The sequence below is a fragment of a genome, unplaced genomic scaffold (assembly GCF_019419815.1).
Source record: "Pyrus x bretschneideri cultivar Hongxiangsu unplaced genomic scaffold, Pyrus_bretschneideri_v1 Contig12, whole genome shotgun sequence".
NCBI lineage: Eukaryota > Viridiplantae > Streptophyta > Magnoliopsida > Rosales > Rosaceae > Pyrus > Pyrus x bretschneideri.
The window spans coordinates 4,948,114-4,973,747 of NW_025999413.1; the positions used below are offsets into that span (position 1 = coordinate 4,948,114).

The 25,634-nt window shown below is 38.2% G+C and overlaps 7 protein-coding genes, 1 non-coding gene and 1 pseudogene across 8 annotated transcripts; 1 reads left to right on the top strand and 8 right to left on the bottom strand.

Annotated features, from left to right (window-relative positions):
- Positions 1-1,199: 1,199 nt before the first annotated feature.
- On the bottom strand, positions 1,200-3,532 carry LOC108865338 (formimidoyltransferase-cyclodeaminase). The gene is made up of 3 exons (XM_018647621.2): positions 3,366-3,532; positions 2,035-2,451; positions 1,200-1,885 (listed from the first exon to the last, which is right to left on the bottom strand). Exons 2-3 carry the CDS (start codon positions 2,423-2,425, stop codon positions 1,359-1,361), a joined length of 918 nt encoding a protein of 305 aa, XP_018503137.2. The 5' UTR covers positions 2,426-2,451; positions 3,366-3,532; the 3' UTR covers positions 1,200-1,358.
- LOC103947890 (protein LTO1 homolog) lies at positions 2,608-3,451 on the bottom strand. The gene has a single exon (XM_018647622.2). The coding sequence runs from the start codon at positions 3,302-3,304 to the stop codon at positions 2,882-2,884; it is 423 nt and encodes a 140-aa protein (XP_018503138.2). The 5' UTR covers positions 3,305-3,451; the 3' UTR covers positions 2,608-2,881.
- A 431-nt stretch (positions 3,533-3,963) lies between the features above and the next one.
- LOC103947852 (liprin-beta-1) lies at positions 3,964-7,521 on the top strand. The gene is made up of 2 exons (XM_009358820.3): positions 3,964-4,658; positions 5,944-7,521. The coding sequence occupies exons 1-2, from the start codon at positions 4,431-4,433 to the stop codon at positions 6,277-6,279; spliced, it is 564 nt and encodes a 187-aa protein (XP_009357095.2). The 5' UTR covers positions 3,964-4,430; the 3' UTR covers positions 6,280-7,521.
- Positions 6,941-12,157, bottom strand: LOC103947891 (annotated as a pseudogene).
- LOC103947853 lies at positions 7,919-9,994 on the bottom strand. The gene is made up of 4 exons (XM_018647623.2): positions 9,832-9,994; positions 9,672-9,742; positions 9,031-9,111; positions 7,919-8,203 (listed from the first exon to the last, which is right to left on the bottom strand). The coding sequence occupies exons 1-4, from the start codon at positions 9,950-9,952 to the stop codon at positions 8,180-8,182; spliced, it is 297 nt and encodes a 98-aa protein (XP_018503139.1). The 5' UTR covers positions 9,953-9,994; the 3' UTR covers positions 7,919-8,179.
- Positions 12,158-13,251: 1,094 nt separating the features above from the next.
- LOC103947892 (QWRF motif-containing protein 3-like) lies at positions 13,252-15,160 on the bottom strand. Its single transcript, XM_048577668.1, has 3 exons — positions 13,956-15,160; positions 13,492-13,608; positions 13,252-13,404 (listed from the first exon to the last, which is right to left on the bottom strand). Exons 1-3 carry the CDS (start codon positions 14,952-14,954, stop codon positions 13,252-13,254), a joined length of 1,269 nt encoding a protein of 422 aa, XP_048433625.1. The 5' UTR covers positions 14,955-15,160.
- Positions 15,161-16,952: 1,792 nt separating this feature from the next.
- Positions 16,953-17,024, bottom strand: TRNAD-GUC. The gene has a single exon. It is a non-coding gene; the product is annotated as a tRNA-Asp (tRNA).
- A 425-nt stretch (positions 17,025-17,449) lies between these two features.
- On the bottom strand, positions 17,450-20,407 carry LOC103947857 (probable galacturonosyltransferase 10). The gene is made up of 2 exons (XM_009358822.3): positions 20,201-20,407; positions 17,450-19,140 (listed from the first exon to the last, which is right to left on the bottom strand). Exons 1-2 carry the CDS (start codon positions 20,348-20,350, stop codon positions 17,692-17,694), a joined length of 1,599 nt encoding a protein of 532 aa, XP_009357097.2. The 5' UTR covers positions 20,351-20,407; the 3' UTR covers positions 17,450-17,691.
- Positions 20,408-21,949: 1,542 nt separating this feature from the next.
- LOC103947856 (protein TIC 20-IV, chloroplastic) lies at positions 21,950-24,651 on the bottom strand. The gene is given in 5 exon segments (XM_009358821.3): positions 21,950-22,271; positions 22,274-22,858; positions 23,018-23,030; positions 23,032-23,158; positions 24,546-24,651. Coding segments are annotated over 5 exon segments (852 nt in total). The 5' UTR covers positions 24,602-24,651; the 3' UTR covers positions 21,950-22,200.
- Between the last annotated feature and the right edge of the window lie 983 nt (positions 24,652-25,634).

Genomic DNA, 25,634 nt, shown 5'->3' on the forward strand with positions numbered 1-25,634 from the left:
AAATCGCTGGAAGGGAGATTCGAAAGTTAGATAGAGATGATATAGCACGCTTTTCTATTTAACTTGGAATAAGTTTAAATCTGCATTTTTCTGGAAACAACTCCAGAAATAAGGTTCTGATAAGGTACCTTGTATCTTTTTTTTTATTTTTTATTTTTTATGTTTCCTTTAATTGAAAGGTCCTCAAAAGCAGTTTTGGAGGTGGGGCTAAAACAGCCTAGGGTTAGGTAAACGTGAAAACCTAACCCCCCCGGCGCAACTATTAACATTATCCTACAAATTATTAACCCCCACAGCCTAGTGGTTGGGAATATGTGAATCAGTAACTGTTAATCTCTAAAACGGACTATATAAAGTACTTTCTACGTTAGATTACATATAAATTTTTTTATCAGAGATTTTTAGTATATCAATTTGTTGTGTGCGATTCGTATTGTAGTGAATACTCGAAGATCGGGCGCTTTTAACAATTTCAAAGCAAATTTTCTATTCTTTAAGTTTTACTAATTCTATAGAATTGCGCGTCTTTCTTTCTTATCATTTGATTATTCACTAAAAAAATAAACATATAATTGAATACAAGTAGGGATACAGAAAACTTCCTCCAAACTTGACTTGATGACCTATCATCTCTGGACTGTTCTATAAAAGCCGAGCCTTTTCCACTTAATTTATGGCATCGAAACCGAACTATAAAAAACCAACAATTCAACTATCGCGGGTATCCCAGTAGTTGGAGTGAATTTTAATTCTGCATTTCATACAATTGGTCCTAAATTTCAAGTTCGTAATTGAAACGACTTTTAAAATAGTAGATTGTCATGGCTCTATTACTAGTTGATTCCTTTATATATATATATATATATATATATAAATAAAAAGATACAATTCTTTCACAAAATTTCAACTACCATTCAGAATGTTATCATGTACTAAGAGATGAAGGATATGTGCACCGAATTAAATATACGGATATGCATAATTGCCATGCTTTGTCGGATGATGTACTAAATCATTAAGCACCAAATACAACTTCCATAATTATATTGTAAAAAATATATATATATAAGAATAAGAAATAAAATACATAGATTCTATCCACACACCAAGAACAATGACAAAGTTTCACGTTACTTGAAAAATAAATACTAAGTAACCAAAGTTTGGATGTTGTGTTGACAACGATGGATGGGGAAACGTCAACCAAACAAGTTATAAGTCTCATCACGGGATGTAAGTAATTGACAGTGACTAGGAGCTTGTTTAAGAGTGCTTCTAGACAAAAAAAAAAAAATGCTAGAAGCACTTTTTTTAGGAGTAATATGTGTCCTAGTGCACATTAAAAGTGCTTTTACAATCTAGAAACACATTTTGTTTGTACTGAAATCCGACTTCAAGTAACTTTCAATTAATCTTTCCTGAGAAAAATCAGTGAAGTAGCCTTTCCCAACTCTCATACCCTCTTCCCTTGCAAGCCTCTCAACTTCAAGTTGAACCTTATCTCCTCCCACCTTCTCTGGTTCCAACAAATTGCAAGCGACTTCGATGATGGATTCACCGTGCGCAAGTGCCATGGCTTGGACCGAAGCAAGTCCGCCTCCCCTGCCACTCACTCGTTTTGCAATTCTACGAACAGCAGCAATATCAGTAGAGATGACCGGGACATTATAGTTATCAACCCACCGGGTTGCTCCAATCACAATGACACCCCTTCCTTGAGTCACTTGAGCGGGACCCTTGTCCGGCTTCAGCGCCAAGTAATCTGATTTCGGTCCCCCAACCCATTGTTCTCCGCTAGAATTCGGCTTGAAATAACCTAACTCTCTTCTGACTGAATCAAGCGTTCTTCCCTCTTCGTGGGCAGCTCCATAGAGAAAAGTAGGGACTGCAGGCCACATTTAAGATATTAGCAATTCATATATTAGGTAAACTGTCGCATATTGTTCGAATTCGACTGTTTCTAAATTATCACATAATTTGTATATAGCAACTTAGGGGCATTAACCTTAAGAAAAGAAGAGAATAAAAGCAAACCTTGAAGACTAGAGCCAACTTCTGCAGCCAAAGAGTTTGCAACACCAGCCACTTGCTCCAAAGAAGCACCGAGAAGGGGATGAAAGCATATATGATCCACAACTCCTAGCCGCGGATGACTTCCACAATGTGACTCGAGATCAATTGTTTCGAAAGCAGCCTTGACCATGGCAAGCGCTGCCATCTTCAAAGGACAAGGATCGACAGACGGCTTTGGAGCCAACTTAGAGACAAGTGTGTAACCAACTCTGTTGTACGTTTCATCTTCGAACTTATTCACAATCGGTGCTTCCAAGAAAAGCTTAGCAGCCCGTTCGATTGATTCCAGTGCTGCCCTGTTTCTGCTTTCGGATATGTAAACCTTGCAGCAACCAAGCATCGACTTCAACATTTTCTCTCCCTCCTGCTCATCACCAACTGCAGAAAAACCCTACAGATTACGATAACGAAAAAGACACCACCAAAAAACAATGTGGCCATTGTTCTCATCTGATCACAATCTCCTCTAACCTTAGCCACAAGTTCACCGAGCTACTAGTGGCTGATGATAAAAGCATCTCAACAAAACCGAAATTCGAAATAAACCATGCTCTGCTGATAAAATTTTCAAAGATTTCTTGCACAACAAGTGCAACACAACAAAATTCATAACATTGCCACAAACAAAATGACTAAAAAATCGAAAGGCGAAAAAACTGTACAATTTTATTCTAATTTAGACTAAACTAGTCAGTAGTCACACACCAGAACCAAAAGCAATTTCAATACATATCAAGAACACTAACACTCCCCCATAACCAAAGTTTCCACCTTTAACCCTAATTCCACCAAAACGACGACAACCCTCTCAAAACGACGTCTCCGTAGCCTCAGAAGCACCTTTTGGGTACCCCTTATACTCCAATTTCACACCCAACGAAGCACAAACCGCCCGGAACTTCAACCTCAGAGCCTCCATCACATCCCCCACGCTCTCGTCCTCCGGTTCCATGATCGGGTACTTCTCAATCAGCTCCTCCATCTGCCTTACCGCCTTCTGTACCCGGTGCGTGAACCGCGTTGGGTCGACCCGGATCGCGGAGTTCCAAACATCCACGCATCCCCTGTAGAACCCGAGCTCCTCGCCCACCTCGAACCCGGTTTTGACACCCGTCGGCTTCGCCTCCTCCTTTCCGGCGACCAAGCCGTCTCTGTAGCCTTCCTCGAAACCTTCCTTTTGGTGGGTCGCTTCCAAATTCAGAAAATCTTCGCCGAATATGTCATCCGCCATGGGAGGCAATTTCGGAGGGAATACAGATAAAGGTAGAAACTTTAGACGGTAAAGTAGTTACCTCTGTGTGTGGCCCCGGAAGCGTCCGTCGACACTGCAAAGAGCTGCACGCGGACGAATGGATTTGGCGGTAGTGGCGTTGTGGCGGGTTGTGAATTTGGATCGGGTTTTGGAAGGTGGTGGGCCGCCCAATTTGGAATCCAAGGTGATAGGGACTTCCAGTAAAATTGTAACCTTACAATTTACATTCAATAATTTGGGATTCTTTATTGACAAAAATAATTGGCGTGGCTTTTTATCTGTCATAATATTTTGTAATTTTTTTTTGTTGCATAAATTATTTTTCAGTAATCAATTTTTTGTGGGACAAAAGTATGGCAATCCCCATAATTTTGGATCAAAACAATTTCCATTTACATATGGACATAGTGTGACTTGTTTGGATAATGCGTTTAAATAATCGAAAGAGTTTTCTTTTTTTTAAAAAAATATTTTTTAAGTTTTAAAAGCACTTAAAATGTTTATGCAAAAAATTGATTCCCAAAGTACTTTATTTTAAAACGCTTTTAGTTAACCACGAGCTGGTGATTCGATGATAAATGAAGGATTACGAGACTTTTTGTTAAAACTAAAAACTGAAGATTTCGGATTCGAAACCTGCTGCTGGTGTAGAAGTCAAACTTGTTAGGCATTTCAACCTTCTGAAAAGATGGATAACTATAACTTACAACCAATTATCTTTCTTAAAAAAAAACTTTTAATCACTTAAAAATATTTTTCATACGAGCATTTATTCGTGCAAGACGAAAGGAAACATGGAAAATCTCAAATAAATAAATAAAATAAAATAAGCCAAAAAAAAAAGAAGAGTGGAGTTTCCAGAATATGAGTGCCCTGAGCACAGTTCCCATGATTCCTCACTCCCACTTCGTCCTTGTTAACTCCGCTCTCCCTCTCTCTCCTCTCTCCTCTCTGTGAGTTATATGAGAGAGAAAAAGAGAGTTGTATTAGATTAGTTGGAGGGTCCATTTCAGATGACAAGCAACCAAAACATGCATTCATACACTCTGACCAGCCTCTTACTTAATTAGAGAGGGAGAGTGAGAGAGATATTCCGTTGAGGGTGATGGGAATGGGATCTTATAACAATCACAGCAAGGGGAATGGAAGTGGTGGCAGCGGCAGCGGCGGCAGCAGAGGGAATGGGAAGTCATATGGATTGATGTTGGTGTTGGCATTCGGGGCAGCGCTGCTCGGAGTGTTGCTCCTCCACAAGCTCAAGGAGCGGCGCATCTTCAACCTCCTCCTCAAAGAGAAGGACTCCGACCTTCTTTCCCTTCAACACCTCCTCCAGGTCTAATTCCCGATCTATCTTTCTTTCTCTCTCTCACATGCAACTCAAATTTTTTTATTTCAGTTTTAATTACATCCCTAAATCAGCCACCGAAGCCGAGTGTCTACAAAGGGACTACATGCAACTCACTTTTATATAATTATCTGTTTTGAAATAGCTAAAAGCGCTTTCTGATAATCGAAAACGGTTTTTGTGGTGAATTGAGAGTCGTTTTGAGCGTTCAATTTGCATGCATTTGTTTTGTTGTTTCAATATCAATATGCAGAACCAGACGCCATTGAAAATTAAGCATTTTAATCCCAGGAAAAAGATTGATGACCGAGTTATAGGTTATGTTTGGAAATGCTTCTTTAAAAACCACCTTACTTGAAGTGCTTCCTAACCAAGGTACTTGAAGCACATAAAAGTGCTTCTTTCAGAAAATATTTTAAGTGTTTTCTTAAACTTAGAAAAATTTTAATATTTTTTACCAAATATAAGCTTTTACCGACCCTTTAATTTGACCAAACTCACATGTTATGTGCTTGTGACGTTACTTATTCAATCAGTTACTAATTATTTTAGGACAATTAGCAGAAATGATCACTTTTTGACATTAGCTGTCGACATTAGTTGTAGAAATGATCAGGTATCGTTATATCATCGTTGTGTTGTCGATATATCATTAATATGTGAATATACATTAAAAAAAAATATCATTTCTACAATCAAATGTCAAAAAATGATCACTCCAGCTAATTGTCCATTATTTTATTAGGGATTCATTTTTCTTAATTTCTTGGTTGCCGTTGAAGGAAGAAGACAAAGTGCGATGATTAAATTTATGATTGTTTATTCTTTTATTCAATGACCTATTGCTTCTACCCATGATTAAAACCCTTAGACTAATGAATAGGAGTCTTAAAATTTGAAGCAGATGTAATGGGGATTTCAAGAATTGTTACTCGTTTGAATTACAAGTCATCCAAAAGTCATTTAATAGTGTGGAATTTCAAAGTGCAGACTAATCTAATTATGTAGATGATTGCAAGAGGCTTGTAGCTCAATTCTTTTTCGTGCACTTAAGGTTCCGAGTTTGAATCTTCCCCTCCCCTAATATCACTTGTTTTTGAAGCAAAAAAAAATTATGTAGAAGACTAAAGTCCATGAATCTCTTCCCAATGAGCACACGAATGCATTTACACAAACAAGTTGTTGAATCATGAAATGCCTCACAAACCAAGTGTGTGACTTAACTAGATTATATATATTTAGTACTGTTTTTATTAATTGTTTAATATCGCAGAAGGAGAGAGACTACACCAAAGAATTGAGAAGGAAGAACGAAGAGATTAAAGCAAAGCTATACCCAATTAGAACCCAGAAGATGGAGCTTGACAGGAGAATCTCGGAGCTGAAATCCACCATTGGTTCGCTTAAAGAGGAACTACAAACCGTGGAGGCTGTGCTTGAGGAGAAGCAAAGTGAAATCAAGGTGCTGAGACTGAGACTGAATGCCAATAATGGAAATCCACAAGCGATGCAATTGGTAGAAAGCTTGAAGCGCAAGGAAGCTGAAATTGAGGATTTGAAACACCAGGTTGAAGATCCGGTTAAGGTCAGGGTCGGTAAGCACCGATGATCCATCAAATTCACTTGTAAATTTAACAATGTATGACAGTGTGTCAGGAAAAGAGAAAACAGAGGTCATTGAGAAAAAAGAAGAGGGTGATCGATTGCAGGAATCCACCGGAAACAAGGACGTTGCGGAAACAATTTCAGGTGCGCATGGAAATGGGAATAAGTCCATTGGACAAGAAGATCAAATTGGAAATGGAGAGAAAGAAACTGATAGGAGGGAAACGAATGGTGGCACAGAAGAAGTTGAGAAGATTACTAACACAACCGGAAAAGATGGTGGTTTTATCACTGGTGCTAAGGAAACTAATATTGCAAGTGAGGCTGAGACAATTACCAACACGACCGGGAAAGATGTTGATCATGAAGTAAATGATGGTGAAGAAAATAAGATCACAAGAAACGGGCATGTTGGACATATTGAAAACTCTGAACTAGGCGAGAAGCAGAAACTTTATGCGGCTCCTAAAGGTGGCGACAGACGGAAGAAAGGGAGATTAGTGGCTAGAAACAGGAGACTGGAGAATAGGGGAAGTCTTGAGAACGAAGGAGTGGGAAGTGTGAGAAGCAGAAGATTCTTCAAAGATGATCAGGTTGGGTTAATGGGAAGAGAAGATGAAGCAGGTTCAAACGGGAGACTAATAGGGGATCACGTCATTAATTCGTCAGATGTCAAAGGTTTGGAGCTTCAAAACTTTGAAAACACCGAAGAACTGAAGAACAAACTTGCCCACGTCAACACAAGCGAAGCAAATGGTAAATTCGACAGTGTAACACATAATGATAGAAAACAGAAAGTTGAAGTTGGAGAGTTGGAAGAGCACGAAGCCAGAAACATCCAACAACAGAACATGAACAGCAAGGATACCAAGAAACTGGAAGATAGTTTTGAAGAAATGAATACTGACGATCCACAGGACTCAGATTTGGAAGTTGCGGATGCGGAGGAACAAGAAACAGACGTGACCGATGACAATATCTTTGACGAATCTGGTTCCACTTTGGATGAAGACAAAGAAGAGTACAGGGAGGAAATCGACGAGTCTGAGTTTTAGCGGATTTAACAAGTTGTCAAGACTTCTCTGCAAAAAGTGTTAGGTATCTGTTTTTGCAAGTCTGATTTTCTAGTTACTTTTGTTTAGCGTGTTTTAGCTTAATCGAGAGCTGCTGTATTTAGCAATAATCATCCCTAATACAACCACGTATAACGGTTGGTCAAGAAATGCCAAGTAAACGAATTGCAGAACCCAGGAGGATCCTCGCCGGATCCTCCAGTCACATCCGTTCATCGTACATCGTGCTGTAAAAAATTATTGTAAATTTTTTTATTTAAAATTGAATATAAACAGTACCTGACAAAAATTGACCGCACGATGTACAACGAATGATTGTGATTGGAGGATCCAACGAGTATCCTCACTCCTGCAGATCGAAAAAACAATGACTGTTCCGAACGTTTTAACGAATGACTCGACAGTTTTTATCCATGCCACATAGATGTATAACTTCACCTGAATATCATACTATCTTAGTCAAAATCGACGAAACGGTAAATACAAACTATGAAGAATAAGTTAAGCCTGGATTACTCCTCAAGAGCATGATAAACTGGTCTTTAAAGATAAGCCGAAGAAAAATCAAACTAGGAAGGAGGATGGCAGTATATTATTGAAACATGGAACGTTCCTGCATCGAATCATACAAGTGACTACAAAGAGAACACAATCGAAAGGGGACATAAACTCCCAACAAAGCCATTAACCTCGATTTGTTTTCAATGTATCAATCTCCACAGATTGATCAGAAATCATTTGCTGACAAAGAAAATGAAATATGACAGCACGTTATATCCAAGAAAACTCATTATTTCGAAGAAGTTCTGGGAATATCTAATGCTCCAAACCTCAGTGCGATGCTTCCACCAGTTTCTGAAAAGAAACAAGAATTAGTCAGCAAGGGCTAACATTACAATACAAAATAAACAAGAGTAGCATCAGTGACTCGTTAATGGAACGTTAAAATACCTAGGCCACTTCGAGCGATGTCGACCTAGTTCAAACCAATTTTTTCTTTCTCCTCCCCGATGCTAGAATTACTATGACAGTCCCAGCCAACAAAGTCGAACACATTTAAAAAAAAAAAGGCACAATGTAATGGATGCTTGACCACATAATAAAGCACTCTATACTAACCTAACCCAACCTAAATTCACCTAACCCGATTTGATTGATAGCTCTATGTGGGGCATTAGGAGCAAAGCAACACCGGTTGACAATTTGATCAAGTGGCCATATGTGAACAACTTGAAGATTGCAAACAAGCCTGTTGCCCATGGTTCAATATCATCTGATGATTATTTTGCAAATTTTCTTGGAAGCAAACCACTAACAACTCAATACCAAGCCATCTCTATTCTACAGCCAAAAACGTACAAGGAAGAAAAATACGATGAAGAGGCAAATGTAGGACAACCATTTATTGTAAGAGCATGAAGTGGGAGATGCAACGTCAGTGCTCAAATTATGTTTTTGGCATCACAGTTAACAAAATCTATACAAATGCATATCTGATTGATTGCACCAAAAAAATGACCAGGAACCACTGTAAACAATGGAAAACAGCACTCACTCAAGTAACACAAAAAAGTTGCCTTGCATGTCTAACGCCTAGGCCGGTACCCAACCACAACAAATCACTATATAATGGATGAAATCAATTTTACTGGAAACTAATGGGTGAAAGAAATCCGAAGTACCTCTTCCTTCTTGCCTCCAGAGAAAAACTTGTAACTGCTATAGATGAGTATACCCCAGCCAGATAGAGAGACAATTACGAACTGAAAAAGTACAGAATCCAGTCAAGACAAGTTCAAAACTTTACGTGCTGACTAATTTCTATTATACTAGTGGTTCAAGAACAACACAAGGAACTTCAACGAGTAATGTGTAAAAGCACTAATCCATAGCTAAAATCCTCTCGTTAGAATGTCTATATTCCATGAAAATCATGACTCGTTTCATCACAAGAGAAATCAGTAACATCGAAGCTGTGAAAATGTTCACTTTTGATCTAATTATAAAACATGAAATGAAATGTGGTTCATTAATATTGAGGAGATAAGGGCCAAAATAACCAAAATCCATTCTTTTGATTACATGTTGTTCATTAAGCCATAAAGATTCTTGCTTTTTCTTCATGGTTTTCAATTCCAAAAAATTGGCTAAAAATGAAAACCTAGAAAAAAAGCACCAAATCATCACAACCCATTAAATTTCAACAAGAAACTTAGTTCATGAAATTGAATACCACGACAATATATATATATACATATATATATATATATAATCATGAGATCGAATACCACAAAAAATGGGGGAGAGAGAGAGAGAGACTGACATGCTCTTCCTTCCATTTAGATGGGCTCAACGGGTCTTGCCAGACATTAACCTTTGGGGGTCCATGGTGATCTGCAAATTTTACATTTTTTTCATTGAAATTAAAATCAGATCGGAAATTTACAATGCACAAAACACAAGACTGAAAATTTGGGATTTACCGGCAGCGCCGGCGAGGCCACGGCGATGGATTAAATTGGTAGTCAGAGACGAGGTCCTCGCGGTGGAGATGCGACTTGAAGTTGCAAATTGACGAGCTGCCGCCGCCGCTAGAGTGGCCATGGCTTTCAGGTTTCAGATGAGAGAGGGAGACGAAGAGGGAGAGCGAGAAGAAAGAGAAATAAGAGCAAATAGTTTTGCTAGTGAGCTACGGGTCATAATCATATGATGAACGGTTAAACGGGCAGAAACGCTGTCGTTTTGGCGTTAACGAGAATATTAAGCCCTGTACTGACCCATTAATGAAAAACTACATTAATGAAATCCTATTTGTCAACTAAAAGAGGATGAAAAGACATATTTATTCTCTATCACAACAAAAAAAAATTAAAGGAAAACTAATAAAAAGGGCTTTAAAACTTTGACTTTTAACGATAAGAACAAAATAAAGGGTAAAGTGAATAGTACCAGGATTGACTTTTTAGTGTAAAAATATGGTTTTTTGTTAAAGTGAACAGCACCGTGAGCTTTTCGTTAAAACTCCAAAAAATTAAGGACAATAATCTAAAACTACAATAACGAGATATTAAGCCCAAGACTGACCCATTAGGCCCATCTAATATAAAACTACATTAATGAAATCGTTTTTGTCAACTAAAAGATGATGAAAAGACATCTTCATCTTTTATCACAACAAAAAGTTAAAACAGTAATCTAAAACTACATGAATGAAATCTTCTTCATCAACCAAAAGATGATGAAAAGACATCTTTGTCTTCTATCACAACAAAAAAAATTAAGAACAGTAAAGTAATTTCACAAAACAAAATTTTCTGTTTCTTTTTTAACCTCACTTACATGTAAGTTTATCATCTCTAATTTAAAATAAAAATAATAATCTTTCTCCCTCTCTCCCCCTCCTCACTCCCTCTTTCTCACTCTCTTCCTCTCACCTTCAATTTTAACAACTAAAGTAAAAAAATTTACACACTTTGTGTGTGGGCACATACTAGTGTTTATTGATGTTTGAAGTTGAACAAACCATCTTTAAAAGAAATGTCAAATCTTAAGTAGAATGTCACGCAATTAAATTTGACAGCAGAAAGAAGCTCCAACTAATATAATAATCTTACGTGGATTGATATATGAATTTTTTGCTGCCAAATTTAACATATAAAATATTTTTTAAATTATTACTTTATAAGGGTCCCATTGCACCAATTATAAATCTTGAAAATTTATTTTTAATCGATTTCATTTTAAAAATGGGATCCTACAAATATTATTTACAACAACAAAAAAATATATGGGTTAGAGGAAGAAAAAATCTGACATTAAAACGTCGGCCATCAAATTAACATTTAACATATATCTTTTGTCATATACATCGGAGATGCTCTTAGTACTCTAGCCCTAGTGCCTAGACTGAGTGAAGCAAAATAAGCAAAAGAAGAAGGCAATAACACAAGTGCATATAACTATGGCAATGCAAGTCGACTTCCTGCTACTCTTCTGATAGTCCTTAGCCGCCTCTAGCTGCAGCGCTCCTCGCCGAACGCACGAATTCACAAGCGCAACGTGGCTCTCGATGTTGTTCAGCTGCTGCCCTTGTGCATCTCCAAGTGCAGCCATGTCAAGGAACACTTGGTGGAGCTCAATGAGGTTCTTCTCCATCTTCTTCACAGCACCGAGCCTCTGTTGGATTTCTTGAACCGTGTCCAAAACTTGGCCACGGCCCTACTCCTCTCTCCTTCAGGAGTAATGTCTCTCCCTCCCCGCTCGATATCAAATTCTCAATCGTTTCTTTGTAGGCCTTCTCACCTGTGATTGTGAAGGACCTCCACTGAACAATCTCTTTGTATTCGCACGCAATTTTGGTCCTTAAGCGTTGAAAATCAGCTATCGTGTCCATTAGCTTCATGGCCAAGCCATAGAACACTGAAGTTCTAAGATGACCCTACGCCGCACCCTGCAACTTTTCACTGATCGGCATTGGAATGTTCCAGCTTTTCCAACTTCCCCTTGATGAGTTTAACCAGCTTCAGGACCTGCTCAACATCAGAAACCATCCTCACGCGAAGCTGTTTCATGGATTTGGCATCATGGACGAGCTTGCTCTCCTTGTTCGCTCCCTCTAACCGTTTGTAATGCTGCACCACGCACAGCTCTCTCGTGTTGGACATTCTCTATCTCCTTGAAGAATCCATCACAATCGACAGTTTCTTTCCATACGTCGCCACCATCCTGCATGTCACCGATGTAGACATGGCGCTCGACGTCCTTGTATCTCTTGGACGAAGGCAAATCACTCAGAAACAAATCGTTCATCTTCGCAGCTCAGTTTCAGGTTTGGAATAGTGAGAGGCTCATAGCAACCTGCACTTTTATGAGGACGGACATCGGAAAAGAAAAGAGGTGTTGATAAGGATAACTAGATATTTTATTGTTTCTCCTTCTGCTGTTTATTTGAAATTCAAATGTATCATAGTTATCTTAGGACTCCTATACTGATAAGGATGCTTCTTGTGTAAAAACATTGTAACAGCTTACATTGAAACGTAAGTACGTGTTGACCACTGGATTACTCAAATAGAAGAAACATGATGAGCACTAAATTGTTGCGGCAGCTGCCGGCCCAAATGAAGTTCTGAGTGTAACGGCCATACAGTCACGGAAATTTGTGGCTTGAGAAGTGAAATACAAAAATGAAATACACTGTACGGGATAGATTTTCAATTCATCTAGGATTAGCAGTGTGAGCAGTGCCGTACAGTGAAAAGTAGCATAAAAAGCGGATGTTATCAACGATCTATGTTTTTCTTCCTTTTTACAAGCGATATTTCTACTATAAGCAACATAAGAGGAAGGCTTTATCAACGTAAAGTAAATGAGATTACACGAAAGAATATGTTCAATCAGATAATGACCAAAATTGTCTTGCTCATTTACAGAAGCTTATACTCACATATACACTACAAAGGCAAGTTTCATGCATCAATCATCTTCCAAGCCAACAATTTCTAGGATATACGATGTCACTTGGCGCCCGTGATGCAAAAATTCGTTGCGAATCATGACATGATATATTTTGTCTTAGTTGCTGCTAATTAATTTGTACATGTTTCCAAAAATCCAACTGAATAATACTGCACTTCAAACTCCTCTCTTCAATCTGTTCGCATAAAATCAGAATCAACGTCAGTTTTCCAAGTTTTGCGTGGTTCAAGTCACGTGACATTAAGCATTAGTAGGCGTGGTTTGGAACTTGATGGAAAAAGAATTAGCGTCCGTTTATTACCTCTAGCGTGGCTATGTTTCTGAAAAGCTCAAGACACTCCTCTAAAAGCAATTTTCTTGTGCAACGACATCTGCTAGTTCCGACAGTGAAGGAGCAGCTTGATCAGCCTGTTCAAGAATTGGCTTCAATGTAAGTCCACATTACATGAATCCCGGGTATACAACATTACAAAACAACTGAAGCATACCAATGGCGAAAAATTAGCAAGCAACAACTTAATGGAATTTGTGAGATTCGAAGCATGTCGAAGAGCAATGGAAGCAGACTGAGTGTCCACCTGCATACGCACTCAGTTTCGTTAGAAAAAAAAAAGACATCTATCTTGCCCAAGACAAAAGCTTAGAGTCAGTTTCCTTTGGCCTACCTCTGCACCGTCAATGAGGGGCACCCTGCAAACAACAGAATGCAAACACTCTTTCATCGTGCAAACCGCTGCCATATGTTGCCTTTCCATATCTCCCCAAGACTCCAACGACTTAAGCTACGCAAATTACAAACAAATTAGTCACAGTAGTAACACAGGTTCGTTTGAGTCAATCCAAACGTCTATACACCATCAAATCTTTTAACGAAAATCTGTATGTATCGTAGTTTGCTACTCACTTGGGAATAAAGTATAAAGTTCAGCTTCATGTCAAGCTTTTCTTTATGTAGCTTCACTTTCTTTTGTAGCACGGAATGTTGCAACTTCATCAAACCGTCCCAAGCATATAAAACATTGATCTACAAAATGTTTAAGAATGTAAAATGACTTTCATCGGAAACCTGACCGAACTAAATATAACTCCTATATCGAGTGCTTCCACTTCTAATTGAGCCGAGACATACCTGTGCTTGATTTGCTATGTTCTGATTCACAACATCAGCTCTAGCATTCGCAAACTGCCACTGCAAGATTCGATTATGAAGCAACCGAAGCTGATGTCCCATCTCTGTCATACTTGACCCTGAAGAAACCGAATTAGACCTCACCAACACACTAGACGGAGAAGATGAAGATTTTTTACTCTTGAACAAGTTCAACCCCGAGTTGAGCAACTTCTCCACCCCTTTAGTTTTTGAGGGACTCGTAGGAGGCTTCATGCTCGAAGACGACAATTGTACTCCCTTATTCTCCACAGACATCGTCGGCGACCCTGTTCTTCCCGGTGAAAGCGCCCACTGTGTGGTCGCTGTCAGCGAATGAGCCCTCCTGATCACATTTTTAATGGTGAATTTGTTCAGCTTCGGAGACTTGTCTCCAGATATCGGATTTGCGATGTTAGAATCAGATGTCCGTCTCCGATGCCTTAAAGTAATCTCATTCATGTACTTAGAAGAAACCTCCACACCCGATTTTCGAGCACTCTGACCAACATTTGGAGATCCCATGGTCATCCCTGAATAGATGTCACTGCACTCCGATCCCGAATCAAGAGCATCCGAAAAACCATCCGAAGTTCGGCGAGACGACTTCTGATGCAGAGCATTTTCGTCCACTGAAAATCTCCGAGGAGCAGCCACATTTGAATTGCTCGAAGACGACGAAGTACAAGAAGAAGACGAGTTAGATTTTCCGGGAAACCTGAATTTTCCAGTGAATCTCATCGACCCACCAAAAATGGGTCTGTGATTTTCTTTAGCGTTTTCTTTCGGATTATCCAACAAACCAAACTCACTGTAGCTCCTCTGTCTGTCAAAGATTGAACCTTTACGTTCGATTCGATCTTCGCTGCCCGTCGTTTCCGAGGTGATCGGCGAGAGTGTCGAGCTTCTTGTGCGACGACATTGAGGAGGGCCATAGTTCGCGGTTGGGGCCCGAATCGTCGATTTTGGGTTTTCGGGCATCGGAGAAAGATGAAATGGGTTTGCGGCGAACCGGCGAGATGGGGTGGTTCGTAGATGGGAGAGTGGTCGTTTCTGCGGTGGTTGGCGACGATAGAAACCGAGAGCTTACTTCCCGGGATTTGCGTCTTCTGGGTTTGTGGAATTGGTCTGTCACCACTTGATCATTCTTCATTGCCTGTAAGTTTTGAGAGAGAGAGAGAGAGCGGGGGGGGGGAAGCGTTTTGACTACTTGTGTGTGTGCGAGAAATGGAGGATTTGAGAACTTTATTTTCTCTGCGTATGTTTGGGAAACAGATGAGACCCAAAACAAACCACCACATTCGAAATGGCGGCAAACGAGGTCATGTGCCGGCATATGAGGGGACTCTGTGAGATATTGGGGTGGAATTACTGAAAAGCCCTCGTGGGGGATGACTTGGTTATGGTCAAACAAACAAAAAATATTGCATTAAAGTTTTTCCTTTTTAATACTATCATGATTAGGAGAAATTTTTAGTTATGATGGGAATACGGATAGTACAATACATGTTTTTATGTAAATGGTGGAAAATTTTATTTTTTAAATTATTAACATTTTAACGCACATATATCACTATTTATATAACGACGCGTGGTATACCACCTCATATGACAATCACATTAAAAAATCTCTCCATTATTTGATGGTCATATATTTTTCTTGTATGTCATTACAGTATATATATTCTTTTGTCAATGGTTGAGCTGGTTTCTGAGAAGGGAAGAAGGAAAGGAGTGGGGAGCTTCGACCCAAGTGAAAATGTTAGCACCACTTTGAATGAGACATTTTAAATAAAATTTCTCAACTTGTAGTAGTAGGAGTGCGGTAGGTTAAACAAAGAATGGTAAAATACTAGTTATTACGAATCTTGAGATAAACTTAAAATACACAAAGTCACTATAAAATATAGATAAATTTAGAATAATTCTTACACTTGCATCATTTAATTATAACGATACATGTAACTAAGGGCGGATGCATTGAGGGGTAGGGTGGGTTAGCTGACTTCTCGAATTTCAGTGAATGTCCACGGATAACTTAAGTGCTGACCTTCGAACTTCGGTGAATGTCCATGAATGACTTGGGTGTTGCCCCTTTAAAGGTTGGAGTTGTCTTTCATATATGCCTTTCAACTGCTTGATAAAATGCATTAGGGAGGTGTTGCCCCTTTACAGTCTATTCCTAATATTATTTACCTCTAGCTTGCTTGTTGGTTGTGATTACAATTGTAGGCAGAAAAAAAAGAAACAAGTAAAAAACTATCCAAAAATGCAAAGTAAATGAAATGTGATCTCAAAGAATAACAAAGCATCATCATTCTTGGACAAACATATTAATGGGATGCAGTGATATCAAACATTGTTAGTGTGTTCAAGATAAGTGTGTTTCTTTGTTAAGCATTCATATGAGAGCAGCCGTGGAACATGTTAGATACCCACGCAAATGAGGCATTAACAAGTGTGCAGTATGTCTTTCCAAATGACTTCAGACCTACCAATACTCGATGAAATGACGATACGCATGCTATTTCTGTTAACAAAAAATTTGTGATACGCGTAGTATTTTTACTGATCCCCCTAATATTATTTCCTGAATCCGCCACTGCATGTAATATATTTATGTATTGAAATTACACGCCATTTATCAAACTAGTAATTACCTCATGCACTTTATTTAGTGTCACATGAAAAAGAGGTTAGATGAAACTAATTTATCTTTGGAAATTTAGATGGTTTTGTTTTGGGTGGTGAAAGGAGTGAACATATAAGAGTTAACCAAGGGATAATATTGTGTTAATTTAATTGAGCCCGCAAAGTTAAGATAACGAAGGGTTTCATTGGAATCTGCCATTTGTCAATATTTGTTTTTGTAAGCTTCCGCAAATAAATTGGTATTTGATAATTTGTTATTAGTTTAAAATTTTTGGTTTAAAGTTGTTATGTCCTTTGTTGCTTGATATAAAAAATTGCAAAATTGAACGCCGTTGCCGGGGATCGAACCCGGGTCACCCGCGTGACAGGCGGGAATACTTACCACTATACTACAACGACCTTGCTGTCCTAGTCGACTATTTTATTTTATTTATAGTCTTAGGCCTGTGACCATTTTTCTTCCCAATTCTGATTTCTACCCTACCATACCGAGTACCATAATAGGCAGACAAAAGTATTATGGGTTCAAACATAGACTTTACATTTTCCCACCCGTTTGTATTCCATCAAGCGATAATTTAATTTAATCCACAAGCATGAAATCTGAACTTGAGCATTTGAATTACGTGTACGAGAATTTGAACTTGAGCGCAGAGGAGGGAGTTCCTAGCCTACTCAGCTACTCTCACGTCTCCAATAATGTTCGTCAATGGTTGTACCGTTGTAGTTAAATCTTGAATTTTCTCTAGAACCTGGCCAACGAATTGACCAAACAAATTATAAGGATACAACAAAGGTTATGCAGTTCAACCTACACCAACAAATACTGCAAAAGAAAATAAATGTTGAAGAATAGTGGTTAGCATTAACAATTCTGAATGACTTATATGAAGTAAAATCATCATCTATACTCCAACACACCTAGGAAGATCAAATGAATACCCACCCATCTTACAACCACTACCCCATCCATCCATCCATCCATCCATCTATTCTTTCATCTAGCAAGAATCATGCAAGCACTCGTCCATGTCGTGGTAGAGTCGAAACTTCCATGCCTGAAAACTCAATGGAAATTGCACCGGTGCAATAACGAATGACTATAATCAACGTATTTCTCCCAGAGGGGCTTGTACTTTTCCATCCCGATCTTCAACCATGGTTTTGAGTTGCCGTTGTAGTGCAGCACAGCACCTTTCTCTATTAAGTGAGGGTCGACGGTTGTGTAGCCCAAACCCAGAATATGCCACGAGGCATCCAAAGGCTCTGTCAATCCGTAGAATGTCAACAATCCAGGTGGTAGCGTGCCAAGTTTCCACAATGTCCGGTCTACATTTCTTTCCTGCCAGTAGTGGTAGATGCCAGTGACATTCCTTTTCCTCCATTGAACCAAATCAAAAACATTCATCCCAAACGCCCATCCACAAGCATCAGGATCAAAATGCGCTCTTATGAGGGGGTGAGAGTAGTTCAGATATTTATGGAATCTGTGAAATGTCTCCATGCATGTCTCCACCGCACCATTGACATTACCGTTCAAACTAATGGAGAACAGGTCAGATAGATCCTTCTGAACCACAACATCATCATCCAGAAATACCACCTTCTTCAGGGCAGGAAAAACTTCCGGAATATAAAACCTCAGATGATTAAGCATAGAAAGATACTTGGGGTTCCGAAACTTGATTGGTGTCCGCCCATCATCACTATTTCCAGAGAAATAGTAACTCTGAGTATCAGAGTCTTGGAGCTGCTTAAGTACAGGAACATAAGAAGCATTCAACCATGTAAAATCCTCAAACTTTTGAACCTCGACGGCTACACCTCTGAAGCTGTTTATGGAAAACCAGGCCTTCATTGCAGCATAGTTGATTTCATCAGTTACAAGATGGAAGACAATCTTATCTGGATTTTTGGAATTTATAGAAGTTGAATTGACCACAACTGAAGTTGCTAGGATGTTGTCAGAGAAGACGCAGAAATGGTAGAGATTGCTATCCTTTAGTTTCATTTCTATTTGCTTTCTGTCCTTGATTTTCCTCTGTATATTCGGCTTTCTGAACCATTCACTAGTCAGCTGAATACCAAGGCAGTAGAGACTTTTTGGGACTTCTTCAGCAGCTATTTGTCCATACTTTGAACTTTTGTCACTCACCGAACTCATTTGTTCTTCCAGAGTTTGGATTTTGGCTTTCAGTCTCATGATCATGGTTGCACTATCATAATGGAGCTGCTGTGCTTGGTACAGTATAAGGGCCATATCACTGATTGCGGTTTCCGATTCTCTAATAGTCAGAGGAACTCGCCTGGTTGCAGCATTTGACAGCAGGATCTGCGAACTGCGAATCTGGGCACTTAATTCCCAGGCAAACTGAAGGTTGTTACTTTCTTTGGCGATCACAACAAAAGCTTTTGCAAGAGCAATTTGGTCATTGAGTTGCCTTGCAACTGAGTGGGGGCTCAACATTTCGTCGGTAATATTAAGGCCTTCCATAATTCTATCACTCCCGAACTTCTGTGGAAGGAAATCAAGCACAAATTTTGTTAAGTTCGCAAAATAAATCGGAAAAGGTAAAGGGGAAAAAATGCATATTTATCACTTCCTCCAGAACAGAAAAGAAGAAAACAAATAGTTAATTCGTTTTCCAATATCTGGAAGGATGATATTGGTGCCGCCATATAAGAGCAGCTTCCCAGCATCAAGAGCATATGACTTTTGTCATGATACACTTCCAATACAGAATGTTAGGATTCAGCGAGCATTTTTAACATTTTACGTTTAGATTCCATTTATTGAATATCAACATCAGTCGAAAGTAGATTATTAAGTCGTATAAGTTATCTATGAGTTAACTCTGGCCATACCACAGTAAATGTGTTGTCTTAAAGTTTCTGTTCTGGAGACTGGACCTATAACATTCACTCCTCCGCGTACTTAAAAATGACATCTACCTTGACTTTGTGATGACAATAAAATCTCTAGATTGTTCTATGGATCTATCAACCCTAGACATTTTACAAGAATCCACAACATGAGCAGAAATAACCTGAAAATTTTGAAACACTGAAAAAGACACAACCAAGCACATCCATATCATTTTTTATGATTCAGCAAACATTACTACTCCCTTTCGAAATACATTAACTATTCGTTTCCAGAGTCTTCAGCCCCTTCGACGAAATCATTGGAAATAATAAGATCATATCAGATGACATCTACCAACTAAACAACACTTCATTTTCTCTAATCAAATCGAACCCAAGCATACAAAATCAAATATTTCCTCTAGTAGCTAACAACTCCAACTACAAGACAAAAATATCATTGAATCCTAAAGCTTACATCTTTTTGTTGTTTTAGCTCCCAAAACTGAGAAACTCAGAACCCAGTTCAGCATTTTTTTTACCTCAGCTCCCAAGTTAAACAGAACCCCAACATCCCATACTCCAATCCCCTCCATTTTCCCACAGTTCCCTACACTTTCTAGGCAACCAAACAGAGTTCAGACACCCAACTAAACCAAAAAAAAAAAAAAAAAACAACACAAAAGGGCAGAGAAGTAATATACACATACCATGGGAATGACAGGTCTGGACTCCATCTGATTAACTCTGCTCAAAGTAAAAATGAAGAGCAAAACCGCAGCCCCGCACAGCGCCCACCATAACACATTTGGAAACCGCCGCCGGAGCGGCCTCCGGAAGTCCGCGGCTCTCCGCCTCATTACTCCCCACCGGTTCCAAATCTGAAGCGCCCAATCCAATCCAGAAAACCCGTTTGTTTCCCGAGAAAGTTGCAGCCCCTCTGAACAGAGATCGCAATCCGGATCAAAACATGGAGTGGCTGGATCTTGTCACATAAGGAGAATTGGGAATGGGAATTTAGGATTGTGAGGGTTGAATTTGTAGTGGGTTTTTGGATTGGGTGAATATTTAGTGAGGAAGAAAGGAGCTTTGTCTGTCGTCTTCTTTCTTCTTCTTTCATAGAGAGACAACAATAGTTGGTCGGTTAGTTCGTGTGTTGTAATTATGTGTGGAGAGGAGTGGCCTCTGCTTCTCTGTTTATTTTTTTTTTTTTTTTGTATTATTTTTTTCCCAATCCAAAGCTCTATAATTTTTTTTATTTTTTATATGAACGTAGTATTAAATGATCCGAAAAATTAACGGTCCTTTTATAAAATTCTAATAAACTTTTGCAACAATTGGATGTTCCAACTATAATTTTATGTTAAACTCAGTTAATTGAAATTTATACAAAATTTAACTGTCTCAGAGTTTTATTAAATTTCTAATGCAATATCTAATAGTTGATTATCTAACCGCATAGTGGTATGTAATTTAATTTGATTTTTATCGTATTTATTTGGTTTTATTGAGATGGAAATAGCATAATTGAAGCGGAACAAGCAAAGGTTAGTAGAATAATTAATTCAATTTGGTGATGTCATTTTCGTTTAATCCCTAAAAGTCTCTTTCCTCTCGGACGAGACACAGCAACCCCCATCCGAAACTCAAACTCACATTTCAGATTTATGACAATTATTGGTAATTGATGACTGCCTTCACATTATTGGCAAAAAGAACAAGATGTCGTTACGATAGTATGAAATAATTTTGCATTATTATTTTTAAAAGTTAAAACATATACCAACACGTGATTGACTTATGATATTGCCACAATAATTGATTTATGATACAACAGTTTTTTTATTCTTTTTGGAAATTGTTATTAGCACTCAAAAATCTCATTTTACACTCCGAACTTTCTATATTATGAAAGAAAAATATACTTATGAGGAGTGTAGAATGAGATTTTTAGGAGTACCAATGACACTTCCCTTCTTTTTTTGACCAAAAATAAAAAACGTAAGATAGATTTCTTTGTTTGATTGGAAATGGTCTCAAGTTCGTCCTCACATCACCTCTCAGTAATTGTGAGGATTAGCACTAATTTGTGAGTATATGTAATGAAAATGAACTAAAATTAAGTTATATTAAATGCTAAAAAATGTGAATCAGACCGGTTGAACAACATAATGTGTCTACTCAACTTGCTTTAGAATTTTGTAAGAGAGAAAAAAAGAAACCCTTAGATAGAGTTCAATGCCTTTTTTTTCTTTTTTTTTTTTGGTAAAAATGCCTTTTTTTTTTCTTGATCCAAAGGTAAGTAACGTGCTTAAAACTTGGGATTCGTTTTTAAAAGCTTGGTGACTTTTACCATATTTGAACATTTCTTCCATTAACATTGTTAAACAAATCCTACCGATTTGTTGCCAAGTTTTGGACTTTAATTTGTACAAACCTAACGAAAACAGACACGGTGGTTCAATAAAAATGTCTATAAACACTGTCCACAATTCGTAAGCCAGAGGATCGTATGTCATAAGTGTTCGTGCGACAGACAATCTTGTATAATAATACAACGGAAAAAAAAAGCTAAATAATCAATGTATAGTAACACAACCATTTACGAAAGTAAGCCGATTCATCCATGGTGGTGCACATGAAAAGTGAGTGTGCGATACACTCTTCAGAACAAACGATACACTCTTCAGAAAGGTTTATGGTACACTCTTCAGAAAGGTTTATGGTAGCCTTCTACTTGAAAAAGAGTATGGACTAAAGCAGGAGTACTAAAGAAGGGAGTTTAACATACTTGCCGGCAAGAGCACACCTTATACACTCGAGCATGACTGAAACGTACACGAGTGCCACAACTGCCCAGTATTCTATGCCGAATGTGCCATTGAAGTGTATAAGCGGGAAAAAATTGCTTGAATACCAGACCACTTGCAGCATTGTCTCTAATAGCATTGCCATGATTACATGGTACCTAAAGAAGTGAGGCCACTCCTTTTTCTTCACCACTCCAAAATATGCCAAGAAGAAATATATCATTGTGAACCAATATGGCAACCTCTTTATTGCTCCTGGGACGTAATAAACCAAGTCTCCAAACAATTCATAGTGTTCTATGAAGGGTTGAATATAAAACCCGGTATCAGACATCTGCAGAGCGATTAAGTAGGGGAGACATGCTAAAGTTCTCCACCACCATTCTGGCTTCTCTTTCATTTTCGGAAAAGGTATACTGATGGAGTTACTCTTCTTTGCTTGTGTCAATGTTGAAGATTTCCGTTGTCTTGGTAACATGGATATGTTGTGTGACTGATCGCCTTGATTCCCTCTTAACAGTCTCGATGACGTAAAAGAAAATTGCAAGTTTGGCAATCCTGAAAATTACATGTTTGGGATTATAAGGACAAACAATCTCAATGATGCTCCTATCTAGAAGGCATTGCTTCTGTTATACATAACATTAAGCAACTGATTAATTTCAAATCAGGTTATATGAGAAACACGGATGATACTTGACACGAAACTTTGTATACCTTTCGGAGCCCACTGAATGCAGATTGTGATTAGGTTGTTGTAGACTCCTGCTACTTGACAGTATAGGCACTGCATTGATGTTAGATCTGCATGCAACCCGGTTGGGCTTGTTCTGTCTTTTTAGATTCACATCCTTGTACCTAGTTAAAGACCATTATAATGTAATTAATTAACATGAGCTGGGAAACATTCATATAAACTTAGCAACACTCCGTTCATTACTCAAATGCTGCTAATAATTTCCCTATTCCAGACCAGAAAAAGAAAAGGTGGATCTCAAGACTATCAAAACTAAATTGTTGTAATCTGTAAAAATAGTCGGAACAAGAAAACCAGTTAAAATCTGTCTTCCAAGGCTCAGAAAAAGGGACTCATACACTAAAATTCCAACACAATATATTTGTCATTGGAAAGTCATTTTGATCCTCCAAATAATCTCAATTCTCAAGTGAACCAACTTTATGAGTTTTCGAAATTAGCTATGGCTTCCCTTAGCACTTACAAATAAGTGATTCACGAATGTCACACTCTGTGCCAGATTAGAGGTTCAAAGTGTAACTCTACCATAATCCTTAACCAAAGGCAAGGCTACTCAATACTTAAAAGTGTCCCCCACTCATACACTTAAAGCACTAACTACTGATCGATAATGCAAACAATAAATGATGAGTTAATGGAATGAAAAAATACTTAAAAATCAAATATCGAAGAATGTTAATCCTGCAAACATGACAGGGGAGACAGGGGAAGAAGGCATCCCACACCATAACAATTCAGTCAGCACAAAATTGCCAATAAAATCTGCCAAATGCCATACAAATCTGATTCACACACACAACTAATCACATTCCATTGCCTAGAATATCTAAATCCATACCATACTCCTACAAAGGGATTATCGATAACTAATTTCTAATCAGACCTACTTTTCGACCTTGAATTTAAAGTTGAGCTTACAAGAAGAATGCTAAAATTACGAACCAAGATTCAGCTTATGTAACAAACCACTAAACTACATTCAGAATTTCATAAATTCCCAATTGTTCCCTCTTACATAACATCAAAACTATGAAAATTCGAATTAAATTTTTCGTTCCTAACCTCCGAAAATCCGAAAAGTATAATCTACCACATTATGCACACCAAATAATCCAGAAACGACCTACCACAGCATAAACACTGGAATAATTAATTTAGAAGTATTACAACAAACACTATTAACTAATAACAACCCTCAAAACAACCAAATTCTCCACTTTTCCAGGAATTAAGAATTCGAAAAGAGAAAAACGCACGACGCCAACAAAACCCAGAAATGGTTCCCTCTTCCGAATCTACTTTTCCAAGAAAGAAACGATTTTTAGCATAATACAACGTTTTCTCCGGCGATTTTACATAAACTATCAGGTTTTTAATTTTTGGTTTCTAAATTTTGTTCATTTTCCCTTTGTTGTTGCCGTTGTTTGTAAATTTTGTAATTTTCGGAGAACAAAAGAAGGTGTAGCTGCGAGGAGGAAGAAAACGTACCGGGACGCAGCCGGGGAGGCAAGAACGCTGAGGCGGCAGCCCAAGGCGGTCGCCATGGCTTCTTGAGATGTGCTGTGGGTTCTCTCGCACTCTTTAGAAACTCGGCGCAGGCTGCCTTTCTTTCCCCGCAAGTATATGGCCCACCATCTTTTATAGAATTTCCACAGGGCTTCGTTGTAATAACCAAAACTTCAGGGGTCTCTGCGTACTTTTCCATTTTTAGTGGTGTACTTGGTTTTGTAAGGGAAAATTATCATATTCGTTTTTACGATAATTGTAGCTCAAGTGGGTCAAAACATTTATGAAGTTAGTTTGATGCTATTTGGTTCTTCCCTTGGAGTAACCATTATTGGTGTCCTGAAAGTCCAATTTTTGGATGGTAAATTATATATATTTTTTAATATTTTGAAGGAGGTAAGGGTAAGTTAAAGACAATAGTTGTTTCGAGAAAGAATTATGGAATTGGTCTAAAGAGAATATCAACTTTTTTGCACCAAATGATTGATGCCAATTAAATTTGCACTTTAATTTAAGTTGAAATTGATTAATAATTGTAGTAAAAATTTATATGGTGCAAAAAGTGTCACATCATTTAGTGCAAAAAATGGTGCAAATATTTGGTGTAAGTAGCACAACCAAATAGTAATGCTCGATACACCAAATTTTCTCACTAAATTATGTACTAAATGATGTGAAACTAATAAAATTTATACTTTAATTCAAGTTGGAATTTGATTACTAATTGTAATAAAAATTTGCATTGAGATAGCAAAGGTTAAACAAACGGTATTACAACGTCAGTTCGTAACAATTACATCACATCCTTCAAAATCACATCGGCTATGAAGCCAAGACGTATATCTAACCAAAAACACGGACTAACAACTCCAAGGGCATAACGAGCAAGACGATGGGCAATGCCATCAGCTTGACGACGAACATGGTATACAAGTTCGGTGCATGAATTTGATGTATGTTAGTCTAAACTATTCTAATTTACTGACAATGTCATCAACCTCAGGTATAGAATTACAAGCACGCGTTTACATGAGGTTATTTATTCGATTCCCCTCTTCCTCAGTGTCATAT